Below are 19,007 nucleotides of genomic sequence, written 5' to 3'. Positions count from 1 at the left end.
TAATGCACGAGTACGGTTTGCCAGACAAACTGACGAGGCTGATCAAAGCTACCTTGGAGCGAGTGATGTGCTACGTGCGCGTTTCGGGGACACTCCCGAATCCTTTCGAGTCACGCAGAGGGTTATTGCAAAGGGATGGACTATCTTGTACGTTATTCAATATCGCTATTATAGGCGTGATCAGGTGAGCGGACATCAAAACTAGAGGAAGGAGCTTCAGCAAGAGTAGGCAACTCCTAGCCTTCGCAGACGAACTCAATATTATTACTAAAAACCATGGGACGGCGGAGGCAATCAACGCCAGACTAAAAACGGAGGTTACAAATCAATGCGTCAAAAACCAAATATATGGAAGGAAGAGGATTTAGAGAAAGCAACGGTTGCCTCCCACGGACAGTGACTATTGACGGTGATCAACTGGAAGTGGTTGATGAATTCGTATATTTGGGATCTCTGGTCACCACCGACAATAATACGAGTAAGGAGATTCAACGACGCATCCAAGCTGGGAATCGAGCCTACGGTTCCTTCCACAAGACACTTCGATCAAGTAGCATACGCCGCCACACAAAACTGACGATGTACAAAACGCTAATCAGACCGGTAGTTCTCTACGGACTTGAGACGTAATTTTTTTACGGAAGACATACGTGCACTTGCCGTATTTGAACGAAAGGTGTCGCGACTATTTTTGGCAGAGTACAAACGGATAGCGGAGAGTGGCGTAGGCCTATGAACCACGACCTGCAGGCACTACTTAGAGAGATTCCCATCGTACGCCTGGCGAACATTGGGAGAATACGCTGAGCCGACCACGTCGCAAGGATGCCGGACGACTGTGCAGTGATATCCGCTCTTTTCAAGAGCCCCACCGCCACCAGAAATAGAGGGGCCCAACGTGCCAGATGGCTCGACCCAGTTGAAGCCGATTTGCATGTGTCGAAACGCGCAACAAATTGGTGACGGGTAGCAGAAGACCGAGTACAATGGAGAGGAATTCTTGATACAGCAAGAGCAACCTCGGCTCTTGGCTGATCAGATTGCTTTATTATACATTGAAGTCGGTTTTTCACGCACGCGAATTTTGGAATTTACGCGAAGTTTGGAGTTAACGCGGTTTTAAAAGACGGCTTTCTTTTCGGATTCAGATAAATTGTTATTTAAAAACAACAAAAAAACAGCAATGCGCTGAATGGTGAAATCGGCCACCTACGGTTTCTACATACAATAATAGATTTTGGAACTATTTCGGTATTATTATTAGTTGAATACTACATTGCTACAAGCTTAAAATATTCAGATAGGTAATATGTTACCAAGTTACTAAATAAAACCTGAAGTAAAACTTCAATTGTGAATCTCACATGCTTAAGGAACACACTGGAATATTTACTGTAGGACAAACATGGACCGCCTACACTTTTAAACTTATTTTTTAATTTCATCGTAATATAAATGCGAAATAACACTCCTAATTGTGTTGTAGTTGTTGTCAAAAAACAGCTTCAGCTTGTCGTGACAAATCTGCGGATTAGTGATCGTAAAGTAACGGTCCATGTCCGAAATGAACGTAACCGAAATGGTATACCATTCCCCTTGTCGTAAAGTTATTTCTTCGAAGAACAAATCGGCTACGCTAACCGCTGAAAAGTCTTTATTCTCATAGTCGAACCGAAAGCGATCCAAAACTTCCAGATTTTCCGTAATTTCCACTTCGATCGTGATTACACTTTCCGGTGACTTTATAAACACCCCAATTCCGAAACATGCCAGGTTGTGCTGATAATCCACGGAGAACTTGAGATCAGTATGGTCGGACAGTGACATATTGCCAAAGAAACGCAACTTTGAACAGTTGTACGATCGCTTGGCACTAATCACCAACTGCAGCTCGCTGACGCTTTCATGTTCATTGCACTTTTTCCATTCTCTGAGTGCCTGAAAAATCTGTTCGTCTGTGCAATTGATTTTTCTGCTAGCAAAAATTATTTCCAGTGATTTTCGGTCCAATCCACAAAAATCATCATTGTGGAAAAACCCTAACGGGTTTCTTCGAATCAGCGCCAAGCATTTCTCGTTGATAAAGGAAAACTCGTATTGCCGATTCTGGGCAAATATTTTCAGAGCGTTGCAAGCATTGATATGCTTCTCCAGGAAGCAAACTGCCCGACGGCGTAGCTCGTTTAGCATATACTTTTGCGCGTGCACATAAATCTCCAATACGTTTTCAACCGTCATCCTGACCTTGCCACAATAGATGAAGCGTAATATTTCCAGGAAAATATCCGCTTCCATGTCCAGCAACTCGATCTCGTTGGAGCTGGACTCCTTAAAGTTACCATTGAACATGGCGTTGAAGTATTCGGACGCGATAATCAGTAGCAGCTTGTGAGCGTAGATCGGTTTCCGTTTTTCACCCACCAGAAAAGTGACATCCGACTGGAACTGGTTGTTAATCAGACTTTCCTGACGCTTCATGAATGGTATGTCGTACCTAAGCCCGCTAGTGCACTCCATGCTATACGTGGACTGAGAACAGAGGAAAAACACGAAGATAAGTTGATCTTTTATTTAAAAGGCAGGGCAAATAGTAATAGCCAATTCAACCATGTGATTCCGAAAGCAAGCATACCCTACCTGTTCTGCCGCCGGGAGCATACCGGTAAGATTGGACGGATCCATTCGACAAACCGATTAAACGGAAACTGTAAAAAAAAGTGAAACGAAAGGCACATTGAAATGCAATGACTTCGACCAAGCATTCATTAGTCGTCGAACGATCTCGTTCAAAGACCTTCTTTATTTACACTGGACTGTTATTCGTAAGTACGCCTACATACTATAAAAAAGAGGATCAACAAAATTCTTCTAGCACAATACTGAACTTTTGAAGCCTACTTAAAAACATACGATCACTTCTTCAACTTTGGCATCCGCTCCTTGCAGTGCAAATGCGCGATCGCACAGAACGTGCTATCACAGCGACCATACATGACGTTCGCGATCGACATTTTGATGCGATCGTGATGGATCTTCGGATTCTGTATGGTAAATGGTTCCATCGTTGGTGTGATGTTAAGCGAAATCTTGTATCGATGGTGTGGGGTCAGCTCGAGCTGCTCGAAGAATAGATTGGCCACATCTACCGTCACGAAGTCATCATTCTCGTACTCGAACTGATCGTATCGCACCTCGATGTCGTTTTCCCAGATCTTGACATCAATCGAGATGACCTTGGCAGCAGACTTAATGAACACACCGATACCGAACATTTGTACGATCGTCTCCGAGGTAATCGAAAATCCAAAGTCGTTTGGTTCCGATCCGGACGAAGTGCCAAACAGGCGCAGCTTGTAACAATCGTACGAACGCTTGGAATTCTTGATGATTGACTTTAGCTCGTCAACGCTTTCTGAATCGTGATTCTTCTCCCAAATATCTAGCGCCCCCATCAGCTGATCGTCGGTACAATTAATCTTCTTCGAACTAAAGATCAGACTAAGCGATTCGCGATCTATCAGGGCAAACTCTTCGTGATTAAAGTAATACAGCGGATTCTTACAAATGAGCTGTAAACATTCTTCGTCGACAAACTGGAAACCATAGAACCGGTTCTGCGTGAAAATCTTCAACACATTTTCAGGATTGATACTACGTTCCAAAAAGTTGGAAGCCATCGCAAGCAATTCCGTTAGCATGTACTTCCTCGAGTGGATGTAAATCTCATGAATATTACCGAAGGTTAATTCGATCTTTCCACAGTAGACAAACCGTAAAATTTCGAGAAATATCTCCGGTTCCACATCCGCAAGCACTATTTCGCTTTCGCTGGATTCACGAAAGTTGCCGTTGAACATGGCAAAAAAATACTCCGATGCCGCAATAAGGAACAACTTGTGCGCATAAATCCGTCGTTTCTGCTTGGATCCGACTAGAAAGACCACATCCGACATAAACTCATTGTTCACCAGATACTCCTTTCGGTCTAGAGTCGAGCCACCGTAATTCAGCGCCAGTTCGCCCTTGCCAGTTTGACCCGATTTTGATGCTGCCATGTTCGGAGGGTTGAAGACCGGTTCGTGCCTCACACAAGATCTGTGGAAAAAAGGAGAAAATGCATACCATCAAAGATGCTGCTCGCAAATTTTCACTCAATCAGTATGATATGATTAGCCTATCAATAAATAACGAAAGCAGCTGGAAAAACGCAAAAGGACTGGACTCGGCATTGTGATACATATGCATTTTCCCATTTTTTCCACACAAATGCCAACACTCTACACTAATTTTTATTAGTAAAAAAATTAAACGAGAATAAACTTTACGGAACAAATTTTAAAAATTCAACAAAAATAGAATACACGAGCCAATTTCGATACGTCGCTCAGACAAGAATAGGGTGTGATTTAACAATCACTGTAGGAATGGTTAAACACTTACCAGAAGTTGGATGTGCGTCGCACGCAGTAATGGGGTATTGTTTTATTTTGACTTTGAAACTACGGTAACATGGCTGATAACGATTTGCTCCAAAAACTTTTACACCGGACAAGGCAAAAATAATTTAATGTTATCACTTTTCGAATGTCTGCTTCTGAAGTTGAACTATAAATTCTGAAACTGATTACCGATACTGATACTGATCTGATCTGAACTAGAGTTGCCAGAAACACTAAAAAATCAACAACCAAATGTCAGTCATCCCAACAAAAAATTCTTACAGATGGCATTTTATAAAATTTTTTTAAAGAAATGAACGATTTCAATTTTAAACTTGAAATATTTCATTACGGAGGGCAGTCAATCTATTGGTGATGGGTGAGAGCTGCCACTGCCACAAATACAGTCAACTTTCGTTCGTTGGGTTATCTTAGAGTGGGCAACGCTTTAATCGTGCTCCCGTTAATTGGGCTATAGCCCACACGCTTAAAAAATTTGTAGTACTGAGTAGTACTTACACAAATTACGAGTAAATTTAACTCAGTTATGAGGTCGACCTAAACTACTCAGAATTGAGAAATTGCATTACTCATATTTTTGGGCTGTTCCATTTTTTGTCAACGTGAGTCGGTTTGAGTTGAAAGTCACTCATTTCTGAGTTAATCTTATTCATTCACGGGTTAAATTTTTTAAGCGTGCATCTAAAACGAAGTCGAACATCATTTCTGACAGTGTATTTTTTCTTCCGTTGGGCTCTTGAATGAACTACAGCCTGAATTCGTTAATTGGGCCACGACTGCACTCCAGCTGATTCGCTAATTGGGCCGACTGACAGTTGTTAGAAATTTCTAAACTCGAAAATTCCATACAATTTTGACATTCAAGTTGTCACATAGCCCAATTAGCGAACGCCCAATTAACGAACCGCCCAATTAACGAACCACCAATTAACGAAACTTTGCTGTATTTCATTTGCAGAAAATAATTTATTTAGAAAATATCAAAATTAATTAAATGTAATACAGTTAGGCTACTCGTCGCCAATTCGTTGCACGTCTCGACACACGCAAGTCGGCTTCAACTGGGTCGAGCCATCTAAAACGTTGAGCCCCTCTATTCCTGGTGCCGGTGGGGTTCTTGAAGAGAACGGATTTCAATACACAGTTCGTCCGGCATCCTTGCGACGTGGCCGGCTCACCGTAGTCTGCCAACTTTCGCCAGGTGTACGATAGGAATCTCCCCAAGCAGTGCCTGTAGCTCGTGATTCATATTTCTCCGCCACTCTCCGCTTTCCGTTTGCACTCCGCCAAAATAAGCCCGCAACACATTTCGTTTAAAAACGGCAAGTGCACGTATGTCTTCAGTAAGCAAAGTTACCGTTTCAAGTCCGTAGAGGACTACCGGCCTTATTAGCGTTTTGTACATCGTCAGCTTTGTTCGGCGGCGTATGCTCCTAGATCGAAACGTCTTGCGGAGGGAAAAGTAGGCTCGATTTCCAGCTTGAATGCGTCGTTGGATCTCCTTACTGGTATTATTGTCGGCGGTGACCAGAGATCCCAAATATACGAACTCATCAACCACTTCCAGTTCATCGCCGTCAATAGTCACTGTTCGTGGGAGGCAAAGATTACTTTCTCGGGAGCCTCTTCCTACCATATACAGCAAAGTTTCGTTAATTGGTGGTTCGTTAATTGGGCGGTTCGTTAATTGGGCGTTCGCTAATTGGGCTATGTGACAACTTGAATGTCAAAATTGTATGGAATTCTCGAGTTTAGAAATTTCTAACAACTGTCAGTCGGCTCAATTAGCGAATCAGCTGGAGTGCAGTCGTGGCCCAATTAAAGAATTCAGGCTGTATTTGGTTTTCGACGCATTAATTTCCTATCCTCCTAGCCTCCTTTTTTAGTCTGGCGTAGATTGCCTCCGCCGTCCCACGGTTTCTAGTAATGATGTCGAGGTCATCTCCAAAGGCTAGGAGGTGGCTACTCTTGTTGAAGATCATTCCTCTCGTTTCGATGCTCGCTCGCCGTATCACACCTTCAATACTTCTTCTTCTTCTTCTTCTTCTTCTTCTTCTTTTTCTTCAGCAGCATAGAGCCGGGGTGGCTCGTGCTGTTTCAAGCACTCGTCTCCATTCAACTCGGTCTTGGGCCACTCGTCGCCAATTTCCTAGTCGTCTCAGAAGTCGCAAATCGCTCTCGACCTGGTCGAGCCATCGTGCACGTTGGGCCCCCTGTTCCTGGTGCCGGTGGGGTTGTTGAAGAGGACTATTTTCGTCGCACAGTCGTCCGGCATCTTTACGAAGTGTCCGGCCCACCGCAGCCTGCTAACTTTCGCTAGATGTACGATGGGAGTCTCCCCAAACAGTGCCTGTAGCTCGTGATTCATACGCCTCCGCCACTCTCCGCTTTCAGTTTGTACTCCGCCAAATATCGTCCGCAGCACTTTCCGCTCAAACACGGCAAGGGCGCGTATGTCCTCCGTAAGTAGCGTCACGACTTCAAGTCCATAAAGAACTACCGGTCTAATAATGGTTTTGTACATTGTTAGCTTCGTGCGGCGGCGTATGCTTCCTGATCGTAGCGTTTTACGAAGGGCAAAGTAGGCCCGATTTCCCGCTTGGATGCGCCGCTGGATCTCCTTACTAGTGTTGTTGTCCGCGGTCACCAGCGATCCCAAATACACGAACTCTTCTACCATTTCTAGTTCGTCGCCGTCAACGGTTACCGTCCGTGGGAGGCGCACATTTGTTTCCTTTGAGCCTTTTCCTTTCATGTATTTGGTCTTCGACGCATTTATTTTTAGCCCAATTCTCCTAGACTCCGCTTTCAGTCTGGCGTAGATTGCCTCCGCCGTCGCAAAGTTCCTGGCAATGATATCGAAGTCATCTGCAAAGCCTAGAAGTTGGCTACTCTTGGTAAAAATCGTGCCTCTCGTTTCGATGCCCGCTCGTCGGATCACCCCCTCAAGAGCGATGTTGAATAGCATGCAGGATAGACCGTCACCTTGTCTCAACCCTCGTCGCGTCTCGAAGGGACTCGAGAGTGTCCCAGAGATGCATACGAAACACATCACTCGATCCAATGTAGCTCTGATCAGTCGCGTCAGTTTGTCCGGAAAACCGTATTCGTGCATTATCTGCCATAGCTTGTCTCGATCGACTGTATCGTATGCTGCTTTGAAATCAATAAAGATGTGATGCGTGGGCACGTTGTACTCCCGACATTTCTGCAAGATCTGTCGGATAGTAAAAATTTGGTCCGCAGTTGCGCGAGCCCCCATGAAACCCGCCTGATAATTCCCTACGAAACCTTGTGCTATCGGTGACAGCCGGCGTAACAGGATCTGGGAGAGTACCTTGTAGGCGGCATTTACCAGCGTAATACCGCGATAGTTGCAGCACTCTAGCCGATCACCCTTTTTGTAGATGGGACAAACCACTCCTTCCATCCATTCCTCCGATAGCTTTTCCTCCTCCCAAATCCTTGAAATAACCCAGTGTAGAGCCTTTGCTAGCGTTTCTCCGCCATGTTTATAAAGCTCTGCCGGTAGGCGGTCCTTCCCAGCGGCTTTATTGGTCTTCAGCAACCTGATTTCTCGTTTGACTTCTTGGAGATCAGGTGCTAGGACATCACTATCTTCCATGGGCGCTCCTAGGTTAATTTCCGTTCCGCCTCCCTCTGCGACTTCGCCATTGAGGTGTTCATCGAAGAACTGCTTCCACCTGTCGACCACCTCGCACTCGTTTGTAATTAGATTCCCTCCCTCGTCCCTACACATATCAGGTTTGGTGTGTAGCCCTTCCGAGTTTGGTTCACCTTCTCATAAAACTTGCGCGTGTCATTAGCTCGGAATAGTTGCTTCAATTCTTCACGATCTCTGTCCTCCATTTGGCGCTTTTTCCTCCTCAGGATCGTGGTCAACTTGTTCCTAGCTCGTCGGTACTTGGCCAGGTTCTCTCTAGTGGCAATACTTAGATAATTTTTCCAAGCATTTTTTTTCTCCTCCACCGCTTGTTGGCATTCCCCATCAAACCAATCATTTTGTGTATTCCGAGGCTCAATACCTAGTGCCGCGGTAGCGGCCTCTCCGATGGCCGAGCGTATTCTGCCCCAACCGTCTTCGAGGTTTGAAGCACCTAACTCCTCGGAAGAAGGCAGTGCCTCATTCAGTACTCGCGCGTAGTTCTTGGCAGCTTGTGGGTTATCTAGCTGCCTGATGTTCAGCCGAGGAGAGCGGCTTTGACGTGTCCGGTATACGGTGGACAGCTTTGAGCGCACATGTACTGCTAATAGGTAATGGTCAGAATCGATATCCGCACCCCGACGGGAGCGTACGTTCGTGATGTTAGAGAAGAACCGGCCCTCTATGAGAACGTGGTCAATTTGGTTCATTGTACGTTGGTCAGGTGATCTCCAGGTGGCTTTGTGGATATCCTTGCGCGGGAAAAAGGTGCTTCGGATCAACAGGCCTCGGGAAGCTGCGAAGTTTATACATCGTTGGCCGTTATCGTTTGTGTCAGTGTGCAGGCTATGGGGTCCTACCACCGGTCTATATATTTCTTCCCTACCGACCTGGGCGTTCATATCCCCGATGACGATCCTGATGTCCCGTGACGAGCAGCTGTCGTACGTTGCCTCCAGCCTCGCGTAGAACGCTTCTTTCTCATCGTCGGGTCTACCTTCGTGCGGGCAGTGCACGTTAATGATGCTATAATTGAAGAAACGGCCCTTTATCCTCAATACACACATTCGCTCGTTGATCGCCTTCCAATTTATCACGCGATCCTGCATTCCGCCTGTGGGAGATAATAATAATAATAACAATTAATGATGAATAAACATCATGAACAAAAAATAATAATAAAGCGATTCACTTCGGTCTGCTCTGACAACACTGTCAATGCAACGTATTAGAGTCCAATATGGCAACGGCGCGTCAGCTGCCGAGCGATGCTATTGTTGATATTGTGCGCGCATTCCCTTACTGGACACGACGGTTGAAACAGTCGTGTTTCTGAACGGTCGTAAAAAGGGTCGTTTTTAGCTTTTGACAGATAAAATGTCAAATTGTGTCATCATCGCTGTTTAATTATTGGAACCAATCGAGCAAATTAAATAAACCTAGGAATTACCGTTCTATCAGAAGAAACGGAATGAAATTCAGCATGAAAAGAATTTGTATTTTCAACGAGGGTTTGCCGAAATTTCATAGTGAATAAAGCGTAGTTTATCCCTAATTATCGAAACAAGCAATAACAAAGCAATAACGTTCGTATTCGAAAACAATTTGTTGAATGCTTTTGTATGATTAACACGAAGTCACGATCAAGGTTGCGACAGAAGCGCAATGAGCCTGTGTTGCCAGTTATGGCGATAAAACATTACGAACTGTGTTGCCAATTTAGTCATTTTTTTACCTTTGGAACGTTTGAAACAGTTGACCAAGCTCGTGACTTTTTAGTCATGACCTTGAAATGCGGTCAGGCATATAATATTTTTTTGAAACGATGATTCTACAATTGATGAAGGGACGGTAAGGGAAAGTAATGAAGAAGGATTTTTTCCGGGAATGAAGGGGAAGGGTGGAAAGGAAGGAGGGGGGGTAATAGGAAGCTATGCTTAACAAGTTGTCGTTGTGACTCCTATCTTTTGTCCAATTCATTGATAATACATATTTTTGAATGTAAGATGCTAAAAGACGTTTTTTATGTAGTTTTAGATCAGTAACAATTGCACATATAAACCAAAAAATATTTGGCCACCTTTCCTTGTTCTCGTTGCGGTGATTGACGATGCGGGTTACCGCAGCAACAGGATGAAAATTTATGTAAATAACCGCAATATTAGTATTTATATAAGCTTTTTCGGCGAAACAAATTAAATTTCGACTATTGGTATCATTTAGTGTTGTTTGCTTATCACTGTCCTGCGGATCTGTCGAAAATTCCAAATACTTTTATCAACTGCTTGTTTATAAACACTTGAAAACAATTGGTGTTTTGGGGGCAAAATGAACACTTCACTATAGGGGAAAAATGAACAGTGTGTATAATGATGTTTTATTTTCCATTTATCAGCAGCCACGACCTAATTACAATTCAACCGATAAAAATGATCGAGTCTCTCGAAAAATGACGGAAAATGACCGATGAAGCGAGTTGAAAGTCAAGCATTATATGAACGTGGCGAAGATACCTACATTATGTTAACTTTGTGGAGTCCTATTTTAATTCCAACAGCCTTATTGAATATCTACAGCTTATGTAGTACAATGATAAGGTAAAATAATGTTTAATTTATCCAAACTGTTCCAAATGTTCCATCCATGACATGTTCATTTTGCCCTCACTGCATGTTCATTTTACCCACACGAAAAAAAATGGCTTGAATGAATGTGGCAGGCTTCAATGTGACGCTTTCGAAAATAAGCATTTGGTTCAGCATTTGGTTCAGCATTTGGTTGGTTCCTGGGGGAAAAAATGGCAAAATTGCTAAGGGTGTTCATTTTACCCCCAGTTCCCCTACGTACGTGTATGAGGGCCTTAAAATCTCTTGGTAATGCCGTGTCTATTTTTATCGCTGTTGGAAACGCCTTGCTTTGGTCTTTTTAGTTTCGGATGATTTTTTCGGTTTTCGAAGTTTCCATCCCTGAGTTGATTTCCATTTTTTGTAATTATATCAACCACGAAATCAACCAACGTTGAAGTTAAACGCTCTTGAGCAGTGAAAATTGTTTCGTTTTTTCAAAAAAAGAATTGTAAGGTAAGTCGTGTATCATAGCATTAAAATAATATTTATATATTTTTAAATAAATGTATTTACAATTTTTAATTTTTATCAATTTTCAATTTTTTGCAGCTGTAAAACGGATATTGATATTGGCAGGGCAGTCGCGGTGGACAGGGCCAACGGCACGCCCTGTCCCCGGGAAAAAGTGTCTGAAGAATTCAGCATCACCATTCAGCAGTTGCAGTACTGGCAGCTGTAGCTGGCGCAAAAGCAACATCAGATGTTGGAAATACTTTCGCGAATTGAGGCAGCACTGGAACGACCACAGCTGCGTCCTCCGGGTATACAGCAGCCGCCAGCTCCAGCCAGTAACCGGCTCCAGCTGCTGGCATACAGCAACCGGTTTCACCTGGCAACAGGCAGCAGGTTAAGGGTGCACACCACGTGTTATATATTCCAGGCATTACACCTGAACAACTCTGAATAAACGAAAAGTGAATAAAAGTAAAAAGATTGATTTATTATTAGCTTTCGAATTATTAAACCAAGCCATTTTTAATGTTTTAGACGTAGGACTACGTCTTACGGCAAGGTTTGGGATAGGGGGTAGGTCATTCCAAAAATCGCAAAATCTGAGCGTCACGAAAAATGAATGATTTTCTACGCAACAAGATTTGTTAACACCACGATTAAACCTAGACCATTTTGATGTCCTTGCTTGGGAAGTACGCCAGAAAGAGTAACAAAGTTCCCTCGTGCCAACAAATTTCTTACGAACGCGATTAAACCTAATCCAATTTGATGTCTGTGTTAGAAAAGGGTGCCAAAAAAATTACAAAAGTCTTTTGTCCCAACAGATCGCAAATTTTTTACGGCAAGGCGATTAAACCTACTTAGACGAATTTGATATCTGCGTTGGAAAAATGCACTACAACTGTATAGTGTACGGTTTTGATATTATTCTGTATGGATACGCATGTGTGCCGTTTCATTGGGAGTGTAGTGAAAAGATGTGCAGTTGATAAAATGGGATTGAATTGATAAAATCTGTTCAACGTGGGGGAATAATTGGTAATAAAAAAAATTCTGCAAGGTAGCAGGAAAGCAATAGTTTGTGTTGTTGATTTTGCTAAATTGTTTGAAAATGCACATAGAAAAAACTCTGAAATCTTTTGAAGCTTTTGTAAAATCGATAGTTTTTGAGATACAATCTTTTAAACACAATACACATGAAAATAAATACGCCCTTTCTAAAAATGTGGAATGTGCATATTTCCTCCTATCAAACACGTTTGTAAAGTTTCACCTAAATCAGAAAGGTTCAAATTTTGTCATTTACCTATTTCACGTGGAACTGCTCCATTATTATAGTTAAGTCGGGAAAAGGACAATCCAGCTTTTTACGAGCCATAATGGCGGACGTGTTCATAATATTTGAACAGCATTTATGACATTTCCCTAATACATCGCACGTTTTCTTTCCGTACACATTCCTTTAGTTTTACCGTGAACGCGCGTAAAGAAAACGTACGATGTATTAGGGAAATGTCAAAATTGCTGTTCAAATATTACGACCGCATCCGCCATTATGGCACGTAAAAAACTGGATACCTATGAAAATTGTGCCGAGATTAGTCTAAGGTCAATTTTTTGGAAACATTCAAATGTTGGATAGAAGGAATATCATCACTATTAACTTCGGGAAGACTAACAGGCTCGAAGAAAGCGGCGCCCTTCAGAAATAGTTTACCAAACTCATTAAAACATTTTTTCCTATACCGACAGCAATCTTGTAAAACTGTAAAATTATCTCTTTCCTGCCTCCATTATGTAATTTGAACATTGAACCTAGACGAAATTGATGTCCTGAAAGTAAACCGCTAAAGAAAATAGCATTACCATCTCTCATCTTCAACCGATTATATCGATATTTTATAAGAATTTATATGAAACTGAAGTCTTGTACTAAAACGTGCATTAAACACATCAATCATACCAATATTGCTTAATCGCAGGCAGAAAATAGCGTTATGTTTCAAACCATAAATTTTACCCTCACAACCATCGTACAAATAAATAACTCAACGATTTTTCTCACAAAAATTTAATGAATAATTCAATCTACAGAGATTTTCAGTTCAATTGCCCCGCCAATCTTCGCAGTAGTCCAACCGGAACTCATTGTCCCGATCGGCATGAACCGGTGTATGCAGTCGAGGACACAACTTTTGGCGCGATCGGTGTTCAAGCGTTTGCACGATCATGTATTCAACATACACCCTTGGTGCGGCCAGCAACCGCCAGGTCAACGGGTTCAAAGGATTCGTTTTGTACTCCCAGCTTAGGAAGGCTTTCTTTGGCAAACCGACGTCCTTACCGGCCATCACGGCCGAGTAGTTTTTACTCGGTTCGAAATAAATCGGATCCTTTGAGAATTCCATGCGGTCCGAGCGTTCCCGTAGCTGACCGAACATTTCCAGTGCCATTAGACCGATCTCGCCACCATGTATCAGGGCTTCGTCGCTACCCGAAAGCACCAGTGTCACCTTGTAATGAGTTCCTGAATGAAGAATAATGATTAATATCAGGATTTATTATCGGTCTTGCTAGTTCAATAAGTTCAGAAAGAAGAAACGAAGACTTACGACAATATGGTGAATCGTCACCCGTAATCATGTACGCTCGAATTGGTCGTGGTTCCACCATCACACCTTGCTCGATCAATCTACGGTAGCTTCTCGATGCATTCGGTCCAAAATCGATGCAGTAGTGTCCGTCTACATCACATTCGAAACATTCACCGGCAAGAAACTTCTCCCACGATTCGCACCCGATCGCGACCCACGGACAGCGTTGTGGGATCGAATCCGTATACAGTTGATGGCAGCGCAAGTGATTGCAGCCGAAAAACTCTTGAAATCCCCAGAAAAACGAGTCTTCGTGTTTACTGATAAACTTTTCCATTGGATCGTTACATCCCACCTGGTTGCTGCCTCCATTTGGGTAAAAATCAACATGACCAATTGCCTGGTACATGCCCAGACCACCAGGTCGAGGCCAACGCTCCACCCACGGAGTAGCATCCGTATGGACGATGTCAACAAAATTAGCGTCCGACGAATCCAATCGTACGATCGGATCTGTATCTGAAAACATCGGTTCTGCAGGATCCATCCCGGTGATTCGGCCTAACTTAAGACCAAAATCTTTCTGCAAATAGTATCCAACGTATCCACATACGTGCGCGCCCAAGGAATGACCCAATACATGAACTTTATCTAAGTTTTTCATTCCCAGTTCCTGGTAGAGCATATGTATTGCGTGAGCAGCGATTGCACCCACCAATCGAATATCCGCCACGCATTGAGTATACGGGGGTACTGAGCCTTTGCGCCAATCGATAACCACAACCGTTGCCGTTCCGTCCGGATCATTTTCCAAAAAGGTATTTACGAAAGATTGAATCTAAAAGAGATGCGATTGTCACTCTGTTAGGAACACTGTAACTGCACAACTCACCCAAGGACGATCACCGGACTCAATGTAACCATGGGTAACAAAATAGATCCAACCCTTCGGGTTGATACCGAGTTGTCGTACTGCGTCCGGATCGTTGATATCTATGAAACGTGGATGTTCACGCACTGGCTTGTTGAATACCGGAAATCGCACGTCGATTTGTGCCGGCGTCCGTGGATGATACGCCAAGGGTCGCTTTTCGTCAACCCAGGGATAGGTCAGTGGAAAGCATCCGTAAACTCCATAGCAACGCGTGTTGTCCGAAGCTGAAACCGATTACGACATATGTTAAGCAACGCAAAAATCAAGTTGGTCTTTGTCCTCTTCGTGGTGGCACGAATCAATATGACGCTGAAACAGATTCATTTGTTTACTTCCACACGGATGTTAGGTCAATAGGTCAAGGTCGATTGATAACGTATTCTCCGTAAATTATTCCAACGAAATATTATCGCAGCACGAAGAAAAATAGTTTTAGTCTCATCACGAATTAATAAACACTTACTTAAAGTTATATTCACATTAGAGCTAACGTTATGGATTGCATTATATAGACTGTTGTTCCATTGATGGTTAGCCATTAACAGCATGGTTTGGAGTAGTATTCCGGTAGTGTTTGTTATTTCCATTTTTCTCGGTATTTGGTTCAGTCTTTCTTATCAGTATTATACATCTACGGATTCATTCACTTGGCGAATAATTGCAAATAAGTACAATCGTTGTAACTGTCTGAAAAGAAGCGACTTCCCGTGATCTGACAATAAACCCAATTACTAACTGTTTGTTCACACGACTAAAAAGGAGGAGTAAAAACCGCTTCGACGAACGCTGTCATTATCTTCAATAACTAATAATTAATCCATTCGCGACCGATCCTCCGAACCGGCTGGCGGACGCCCGACGACTGTCGACATTCCGAATGAGTACCATCGATTATCAAACCGCGAGAGACTGTTGTGGATTGTGGCGGAATCGCTCTTCCGAGCCACCACGAATGCGAAACGAAATCCGCGCCACGCCATTATCAAAACCGATAGGACAGCATGATCAAGTGTGAGCCACTGACTGTAGACGAATCCTGAAGTTCAACCAAGGTAAATGATCAGCTGTTTTGTGCTTATTTTTGGCATATGAAAGATTTGTTCAGTATTCAATTATTTGTTTAATTACTCATGGGTCTCTGATGGACATCCCATTTCTAATAAATTGGCAATATTCAGCGTTATACATTCAATTTTTGAACTAACACCGACGTTCACAATCAATTTTCTTTTACTTCTAATCAGTCTGACCAGTTTACCTGTTTATGGTTCTTTACGGTCGGTAGTATCATATGCAGCATTGAAGTGGATAAGCAGATGGCGCATGGAAAGCTGCGATCACAAACTTTTTGGAGAATCTGCCGAGGGGTAGATCCGTCATCCTTTAACGAAACCGGCCTGATGAGTTCCGTCACATCTTGCCCACTGGGTTGTATATCGGGCAGATAAACCCATCCTTTCACTCCTCCGGTAACTGTTCTGTATTCCATTGTTAAAATCAACGGTGTAGAGAAGTACACAGCTTTTTTATCCCATCTCCGCTTCGATACCATCCTTCCTAGCCAATTTATAGTTCTTCAGGTAATGAATAGAGTCCTTAATTTCGCCGTTCGTTGAAGCTGGCACTTCTATCACGTTTGTCGCACCAACGAACTTGGTTTCCCGGTCGCCATGGTACTCTGCCTGAGCGCTATTCAGGTGTTAGTCGAAATGCTGCGTCCACTTTTAGTCACCCCATTATCGGTAATATACTGTATTGCACAATCAATAGCCATTTTGATGGTAATCCAACAGCCCTAGCGAGGGTTATCGTCTAATTGGTCCTAATGTAACAGCATAGCGAATGAGCGTAATTTTTTATAACGTCGGACTGATTTACCCAAGTAACCATAAGCATTAATCTAAAACCGTATATTGAAAATAATTCCGCATCCCTAGTGCCAAACTTTTGTATATTAGCAATCTTAATGCTTATAAAACCTATAATAACATTGTTGATGCATAGAAGCATTAACGTAAATCAGCATTAAAGAAAGCAATATATGCGCATATAACGTAACAATATAATGCATTTAGTCAATTGCATTAAAATGAGCCGTAAGTGTTGATAAACGGCTTATACTTGACTTCTTATTTTGCTATTCTACGGCCACTATTCGTGTCCTCTTCCACCCAACGAAAGCCGTCTTTTTCTACCCTATTGGTAATGCAGGACAAGTAACTATGATATGAGAGGGAATATCACCAAGATTTAAATACGACTAATTTCAACTCACTCAATCACATCCGCTATGGTTCAGATAGCAAAGGTGCAAGGAAACGAATGAGGTTGCATGACTAACTCCCGGTTCGAGCCCTGTCTAGGTGGTAACATTATCCAGCATTTCAAAAAATGGTTCTGTTTATCCTGCTCCTCTTGAGATGCAGCAAAAAAAATCGCTTGTTTTTTTAGTTTTTTTAAATCCCGACCGAATCTATTTTTATTTTCCATATCAAGCAAACGATATGCCGTCGATACTTTTTCGATACGTCGATAATGTAGACAAAATGACATTTCGATTAAGCCTCAAACAAACACTGATAATGTTTATTTGATGCTTGTGGCGTAGCATTTTAATAACCCGCTATTTCGCCTTTTTAGCATTATGTGAGTTCTACAGAAGTATATAAAGAAAAATATGCTTTTAATCATAGTTCTGTATGCTTATATAATGTTGTCCAAGGACTAGTGTTAAGTGCTTACTGGTTACTTGGGTAGGCCGTGCAGGATCCAACCGAGGTTATTCACAACGAACCATCACAGCCGACACCTGCCTGCCCGACGTTACTGCCATCTTCAGACGATTGCTTATTTGATCAATGACGAATTCCCACAAATCTGTTCGCAATCGGTGGTAGTCAGGGGAAAATGATTTGGGACACCACTTTTTAGGCGGCATTGTGAACAGTGATCGCTCGATAGTTCTTACAGCTCTTCTTGTAGCTCAGATAGATAGCCCCATCTTTCCACTCTTTCGGTAGCTGTTCTGTATCCCGAATTCTAACAATTAGCCAGTGCAGGTAAGTTGCCAGATATTGTGGACACATTTTAATGAGCCCCGCTCCGATGCCCTTTTTCCCAGCGAATTAGTTGTTCTTTAGCCAGGGATGGTTCGATCACTTTGTCTCAATTTCGATTCATTTGACAGTAACGTCCTAACCGTGCAAAATTTGACAAATTGCTGTACGCGACATTTGTAGATAATAACTAAATCTACAATTTTGTTGAATAAAGTGTTGCTGTATCTTTTGTTGTTACGGTGCTACAATGCTAGTATCTCATTAGTAACTAAATGAACGTTCATTTAGTTACTAATGAGATACTAGCATTGTAGCACCGTAGCTACAAAAGATACAGCAACACTTTATTCAACAAAATTATAGATTTAGTTATTATCTACAAATGTCTCATACATAACTTTGTCAAATTTTGCTCGGCTGAGACGGTAGTATCAAATGAATCAAAATTGAGTCAAAGTGATCGAACCATCCCTGGCTGCAAGATAGCCTCCTTAACTTCACCTATCGTTGAGGCTAGCACCTCTTCTCCGTTTATCGTACCGTCGGAATTGCCTTCCTCGCTACCTTGGTTCTCGGCCTGGGCGCCAATTAGGTGTTCATCGAAGTGCTGCTTCCACTTTTTGGTCATCTCACGAACTTCTGTAATAATAATACAATTCTTATTCCGGCACAATTCGGTTCGCGGCAAAAAGCTAGTTTCTGGTAGAACTTACGTGTTTTCTTTGAACAATGCATGCGCTTCAATTCCGCATGCTTCTAATCGTCCAGTAAGCGCTTTTCCTCCCAAGAGATTTGGGTTCGCTGCATCTTGCTCTGTCTGTGTTTTTCCTAGTTCTGACTAGTGACCCTGCGCATCTTGGTCGCCCGCACAGTGTTCTCCTCATCCATCACCTTCATACATTCATCGTTGAACCAGTCGTACCGGTGATTACATCCCACTTCCCCGATGGAGCTCGCCGTTACACTGCTAATGGCCATTTTGATAGTGTCCCAACTGTCCTCGAGAGAGGCTTCGTCCAGCTCGTCCTCTTCCGGCAGTACGGTATCAAGTTAATGCTCGTAGTTTATCGCGACATCTGGCTGCTTTAGGCAGCCCGCATATCGTTGACTAAGCTGCGTCTGCCTTTTTTCGCTGTCCTTGCGGATTCCAATCGAGTGCTTCTTTGCATATCTTGTTCAATCCTTTCCACCGCAATGCGTCCGTGTCGATGAAGTG

At 42.9% G+C, this 19,007-nt stretch overlaps 2 protein-coding genes across 3 annotated transcripts; both read right to left on the bottom strand.

Annotated features, from left to right (window-relative positions):
- Positions 1–1,262: 1,262 nt before the first annotated feature.
- On the bottom strand, positions 1,263–4,610 carry LOC128741331 (BTB/POZ domain-containing protein 1-like). 2 transcript variants are annotated; one of them, XM_053837083.1, is made up of 3 exons: positions 4,441–4,610; positions 2,638–2,705; positions 1,263–2,529 (listed from the first exon to the last, which is right to left on the bottom strand). In XM_053837083.1, exons 2-3 carry the CDS (start codon positions 2,680–2,682, stop codon positions 1,429–1,431), a joined length of 1,146 nt encoding a protein of 381 aa, XP_053693058.1. In that variant the 5' UTR covers positions 2,683–2,705; positions 4,441–4,610; the 3' UTR covers positions 1,263–1,428. The 2 variants fall into 2 exon arrangements, with proteins under 2 accessions (XP_053693058.1, XP_053693068.1); XM_053837093.1 differs by lacking the exons at positions 1,263–2,529; positions 2,638–2,705 and adding an exon at positions 2,754–4,095.
- Positions 4,611–13,270: 8,660 nt separating this feature from the next.
- Positions 13,271–15,572, bottom strand: LOC128744669 (pancreatic triacylglycerol lipase-like). Its single transcript, XM_053841838.1, has 4 exons — positions 15,196–15,572; positions 14,691–14,956; positions 13,817–14,636; positions 13,271–13,731 (listed from the first exon to the last, which is right to left on the bottom strand). Exons 1-4 carry the CDS (start codon positions 15,317–15,319, stop codon positions 13,310–13,312), a joined length of 1,632 nt encoding a protein of 543 aa, XP_053697813.1. The 5' UTR covers positions 15,320–15,572; the 3' UTR covers positions 13,271–13,309.
- Positions 15,573–19,007: the final 3,435 nt, after the last annotated feature.

This window comes from Sabethes cyaneus, chromosome 1 (assembly GCF_943734655.1).
Source record: "Sabethes cyaneus chromosome 1, idSabCyanKW18_F2, whole genome shotgun sequence".
Taxonomy (NCBI): domain Eukaryota; kingdom Metazoa; phylum Arthropoda; class Insecta; order Diptera; family Culicidae; genus Sabethes; species Sabethes cyaneus.
Note: the sequence above shows the minus strand (reverse complement) of the source record. Positions and strands in the feature narration are given on the sequence as shown.